Genomic DNA, 6,010 nt, shown 5'->3' on the forward strand with positions numbered 1-6,010 from the left:
ATTGTTGGTATATAGGAATACAACTGATGGCTGTGCCTTGATTTTATATTGTGAAACTTTGCTAAATTCATGAATCATTTCTAGCAGTTTTTTGGTGGAATCTTTTGGGTTTTCCATATAGATGGCTTTTATGATCTTGAGGTATGATCCTTCTATCCCTACTTTCTTGAGGGTTTTTATCAAGAAAGGATGCTGTATTTTGTCAAATTCTTTCTCTGAATATATTGAGAGAATCATATGGTTCTTGTCCTTTCTATTATTGATGTGATGAATCATGTTAATTGTTTTGCAGATATTGAACCAGCCCTGCATCCCAGGTATAAATCCCACTTGGTCGTGGTGAATAATTTTTTTAATGTGTTGTTGGATCTGGTTGGCTAATATCTTGTTGAGGATGTTTGCATCCATGTTCATCAGGGAAATTGGTCTATAATTCTCCTTTTTAGTGGGGTCTTTGTCTGGTTTTGGAATCTAGGTATTTCTGCTTCATAGACAGAGGGAGTTTTCCTTCCATTTCTATTTTTTGATAACACCTTGAAGAGAACAGGTGTTAACTCTTCCTTAAATGTTTGGTAGAATTCCCTTGGAAAGCCATCTGGCCCTGGACTCGTGTTTTTTGGGATATTTTTGATTACTAATTTGATTTCCTTACTGGTTATGGATCTCTCAAATTTTCTCTTTCTTCCAGTTTCAGTTTTGGTAGTATGTATGTTTCTAGGAATTTTTCCATTTCTTCCAGATTGCCCTTTGTATTGGCATATAATTGCTTATAAAATTCTCTTATTATTGTTTTTATTTCTGCTGTGTTGGTTGTGATCTCTCATCTTTCATTCTTGGTTTTATTTATTTGGGTCCTTTCCTTTTTCTTCTTGATCAAACTGACTAGTGGTTTATCAATTGTGTTAATTCTTTCAAAGAACCAGCTTCTGGTTTAATTTTTCTACTGTTTTTTTTTTTTTTTTGGTTTTGATAGCATTAATTTCTACTCTAATCTTTATTATTTCCTGTCTTATGCTGGTTTTGGGTTTTATTTGCTGTTCTTTTTCCAGCTCTTTAAGGCATAAAGTTAGGTTGTGTATCTGAGATCTTTCTTCCTTCTTTGGGAAGGCCTGAATTGCTATAGACTTTCCTCTTATGACCCGTTGCTGCATTCCAGAGGTTTTGGGTTGTGATGTTATCATTTTCATTGACTTCCATATACTTTTTAATTTCCTCTTTAACTTCTTGGTTAGCCCATTCATTATTTAGTAGGATGTTCTTCAGTCTCCAAGTATTTACCTTTCCAAATTTTTTCTTCTGGTTGATTTCAAGTTTCATAGCATCGTGGTCTGAAATATGCACAGTATGATCTCGATCTTTTTGTACTTAGGGCTGATTTGTGTCCCACTATATGGTCTATTCTGGAGAATGTTTTGTGTGTACTGGAGAAGAATATATATTCTTCTGCTTTAGGATGAAATGTCTGAATATATCTGTTAAGTCCATCTGGTCCAGTGTGTCATTCAACGCCATTGTTTCCTTGTTGATTTTTGATTAGATGATGTGTCTGTTGCTGTGAGTGGGGTGCTGAAATCTCCTACTATTATGGTATTACTATCAATGAGTTTCTTTATGATTAATTGATTTATATATTTTGGTGTTTTCACAATTGGCACATAAATGTTTACAACTGTTAGGTCTTCTTGGTGGATAGACCCCTTGATTATGATATAATGCTCTTCTGCATCTCTTGAGACAGTCTTTATTTTAAAGTCTAGATTGTCTAATATAAGTATGGCTACTCTGGCTATCTTTTGTTGACCATTAGCATGGAAGATGGTTCTCCATCCCCTTGTTTTCAATCTGAAGGTGTCTTTGGGTATAAAGTGGGTGTCTTGTAAACAGCCTATAGATGGATGTTGTTTTCTTATCCATTCTGTTACCCTATGTCTTTTGATTGGAGCATTGAGTCCATTGACATTTAGAGTGAGTACTGAAAGATATGAATTTATTGCCATTATGATGCTTGTAGAGTTGGGGTGTCTGGTAGTGTTCTCTGGTCCTTTCTAATCTTTGTTGCTTTTGGTATGTATGTATGTATGTATGTATGTATGTATGTATGTATTTGTATTTTTATCTTTTCTCCCCTCAGAGAGTCCCCCTTAAAATTTCTTGTAGGGTTGGTTTAGTGGTCACAAACTCCTTTAATTTTTGTTTGTCTGTGAAACTTTTTATCTCTCCTTGTATTTTGAATGACAACCTTGCTGGATAAAGAATTCTTGCCTGCATATTTTTCTGATTCAGCACATTGAATATATCCTGCCACTCCTTTCTGGCCTGCCAATTTTATGTGGATAGGTCTGCGGCAAACCTAATCTGTCCTCCCTTGTAGGTTAGGGACTTTTTTTCCCCTTGCTGCTTTCATGATTCTCTCCTTGCCTGAGTATTTTGTGAATCTGACTATGATATGCCTTGTTGATGGTCGGTTTTTGGTGAATCTAATGGGGGTCCTCTGTGCTTCCTGGATTTCGATGTTTGTGTTTTTCCCCAGGTTAGGACAGTTTTCTGCTATGATTTGCTCACATAAACTTTCTACCCCTATTTCTCTCTCTTCCTCCTCTGGGACCCCTATGATTCTAATGTTGTTCCTTTTTAATGAGTCACTGATTTCTCTAATTCTTAAATCGTTCTCTTTTGCCTTAATCTCCCTCTTTTTTTCTGCTTCATTATTCTCTATAAGTTTGTCCTCTATATCACTGATTCTCTGTTCTGCCTCATCCATCCTTGCCGCCGCGGCATCCACCCATGATTGCAGCTCAGTTATAGCATTTTTTATTTCATTCTGAGTAGTTTTTAGTTCTTTTATCTCTGCATAAAGGGATTCTAATCTATTTTTGACTCCAACTAGTATTCTTATTATCGTGGTTCTAAATTCTGGTTCAGACATCTTGCTTGTATCTGTGTTGGTTAAATCCCTGGATGTCGTTTCTTCATACTCTTTCTTTTGGGGCGAATTCCTTCATTTTGTCATTTCTTAAGGGAGAAAAGGAATTAATGAGGTAGAAAAATTAAAATTAAAAAATATTAAAATTAAAATATTAAACACACACAAATTGAATAAATGGTGCTAGATCCTAGGCGTGTTTTGGTCTGGGTGTTGAAAATGGTTTGACAGATTAGAGAAAAAAAATGGGAAAAAAAGGAAATCATTTGAGAATTTGAAAAAAATGAATACACTGAAGTAGACTAAAATGAGATGATGGGAGTAAAATAGAATTTGAAAATATTTACACAAAAGTAAAGAGTATAGTAGAAAAAAATTAAAGAAAAAAATATTTTTTTCTAGAACCAATTATCCCTTTTATTCCCCACCAGGACAAACCAATATGTAGGCAGTTTTCTTTGCTTAGACATGGAAACAGTTTTAACACTGGCCCTTGTGAAGCCACAATGTACCAAAAGTACTATGCCAAATGTATATATTAGTATCAAAATTCCACATCCCCATATTGGCCACCTCAAGATGAAAACAGATAACTCCCTAAATGTTAACTTGCTCTACTCCCCTAATGTTAAACATAAAAACCACATGGGAAATATAGAAATTCAAATAGAAATAACATAAACCTGTCATAAATCGTAAACAAAATACTATTTGTGGGACAGCATGGATGACAAATGGTCTACTGTGTAAATTTTAAAATAAGGCAGACAAAAGTTGGAAGGCTGGTTAATTTTCCCCTCCTTCTGCTTCAGCTTCATCTCCTTGGGTATCCAATGTCCACAATGTCAAGTTGTCTCTCAGTAATTGCATTATTAGTGTGCTGTCTTTGTAGGACTCTTCACTTAATGTATCGAGTTCAGCAATGGCTTCATCAAAAGCTGTCTTTGCAAGAGAGCAGGCTTTCTCCGGGGAGTTCAGAATCTCATAATAGAACACAGAGAAGTTAAGGGCCAGACCTAAACTGATAGGGTGTGTTGGTTGCATTTCCTTTTTGCTGATCTCAAAAGCTTCTTGGTATGCTTGTTGTGACTGATCCACAATCCCTTTCTTGTCATCACCAGCAGCAACCTCAGCCAAGCAACGATAGTAGTTTCCTTTCATTTTCAAATAGAAGACTTTGCTCTCTGCTTGTGAAGCATTGGGGATCAAAAACTTTTCCAAAAGAGACAGTACATCATTGCAGATCTCTCTGAGCTTGGTCTCAATTTTGTCTCTGTATTCTCGAGCGATCTGCTGTTTTTTCTCAGCCCCTTCCGTCTTTTGCTCAATACTTGAGACGACCCTCCAAGATGACTTGCGGGCTCCTACAACATTTTTATAAGCAACTGAGAGAAGATTCCTCTCATTGGATAATTCAGCTCCTTGCTCAGTTACAGACTTCATGCAGGCTGCCATGTCATCATATCGCTCAGCCTGCTCGGCCAGCTTGGCCTTCTGCACCAGCTCATTTTTATCCATGACTGATGTTCTGTGTCCAGAGTGGGTGGTGGCGGACGGATGGACGGGGGCTCAGCAGTCTCAAGAAAAATATTTTTAATAGAAATTGAAAGTAAAAATGAAATTTTTCTATTTCTGCATTCAAGAAAAAGAAAAGAAATGAAAAAGAGAAAAAAGAAAAAGAAAAAAATCGTTTGAAAATTTGAAAAAGGAAATACTTTGAAGTAGACTAAAATAAAATGATGGAAGTAAACTAGAATTTGAAAAAAATTACACAAAAGTAAAAAAAATATAGTAAAAAATTAAAGAAAAATATTTTAAATAAAAATTGAAAATAAAAATGAATTTTTTCTCTTTCTGTATTCAAGAAAAAGAAAAGTGAAAAAGAAAAAAAAAGAAAGAAAGAAAATTGAATAGATGGACCTGCTAACAGATTGAAATAGGACTGAAATTACTTCATTTTCCCCTAGAAGTCAGTCTATGTAGTGCTTTATAGTCCATAAACTAAGCCGGCAGTGAGACTTGTGTTCTTGAAGAGCGAAGTTGGGCCAGTTGGGTGGGGCTCAGTGTAATGGCTCCATTCTCCACTACCTGGCGCTGCTAGCCTACTGGGGTGGAGTGGTGCTGCGCTTGTAGGTGCCTATGCGCATGCACAGGAGTGGTGAAAATGGTGTCACCCAGGTACTCAGTCTCTAGTATCAGAACTCTGTTCTCCCCAGTCAGCAATCGCGCACCCGTCCTATCTTCAGCTTTTGTCCGCTCCCCGCTTTTTCACTGTCCGTGGCCAAGCCCCAGGTAATACCTCTCTCCTGAGTCTTGTCTCAGAGTCTTGTTTTCGCCAGCCCCTTACTTCCAAAGGACTGCGGCTTTGACCTGTTCTGCCCCTCTGCGGGAGGGTCTCACTGAGCAATGGCCAAATGTTGGCTGCGCCGAGGAACGCTTGCTGGACCCTGCTGCTGCCAGTGCCCTGAGACTGTGGCCAGGTGCCAGCCCACCCCAGAAGAAGTTTGCAAGATAGTGTAGCAGCAACTTTTTAGGGATTATGGAAAATCACAACACACATTTGACACCAGACTCCACCCTTAACGACCTTGTTCCAGTGCCAGAGAATGTGGCTATTCTCGGGTCTGCTCAGACCAGGTGGCTTCAATAGTCTCTACCAAATGTCCTTCCAGCAGTGGAACCGTTTTTCCCCATGTGGCTCAAGAACCTCCTGGACCCCACTCTGCTCCTGGGGATTCGCCCTTCCCACCAGAGCACCGCCAGGTATCAAGCTGCGGAGTTGCAGACTTTGCTCTCCCCTTCTTTACGGTCTTAATGGAATTTAAACCCTCTCCTTTCTCCTTTCTCCATTCTTCCTTTTTAGTTTAGTCCCTGTGGCTGTTTCCAATTTTCCACTTTCCCTCTAGCTGCTTTTGGGGAGGGCTGCTTTTCCCGTATTCTCCCCCCTCCCCCCACCCCCACCGTCTCTGTCCTCTCTCCGCCCACAAAAGCAACTCCCTGCCCGCTGTGGCTTCTCGCTCCCCAAGTTCACATCTCTGTGCCACGTACCTGCTAAATTCTGTGGTTCAGGTTGTGCAGATTGTTGTG

At 38.7% G+C, this 6,010-nt stretch overlaps 1 protein-coding gene across 1 annotated transcript; it reads right to left on the reverse strand.

Moving 5' to 3' along the window:
- Positions 1 to 3,658: 3,658 nt before the first annotated feature.
- Positions 3,659 to 4,460, reverse strand: LOC125149194 (14-3-3 protein zeta/delta-like). Its single transcript, XM_047828004.1, has one exon. The coding sequence runs from the start codon at positions 4,439 to 4,441 to the stop codon at positions 3,710 to 3,712; it is 732 nt and encodes a 243-aa protein (XP_047683960.1). The 5' UTR covers positions 4,442 to 4,460; the 3' UTR covers positions 3,659 to 3,709.
- Positions 4,461 to 6,010: the final 1,550 nt, after the last annotated feature.

Source organism: Prionailurus viverrinus, chromosome D3 (genome assembly GCF_022837055.1).
Source record: "Prionailurus viverrinus isolate Anna chromosome D3, UM_Priviv_1.0, whole genome shotgun sequence".
Classification (NCBI taxonomy): Eukaryota; Metazoa; Chordata; class Mammalia; order Carnivora; family Felidae; genus Prionailurus; species Prionailurus viverrinus.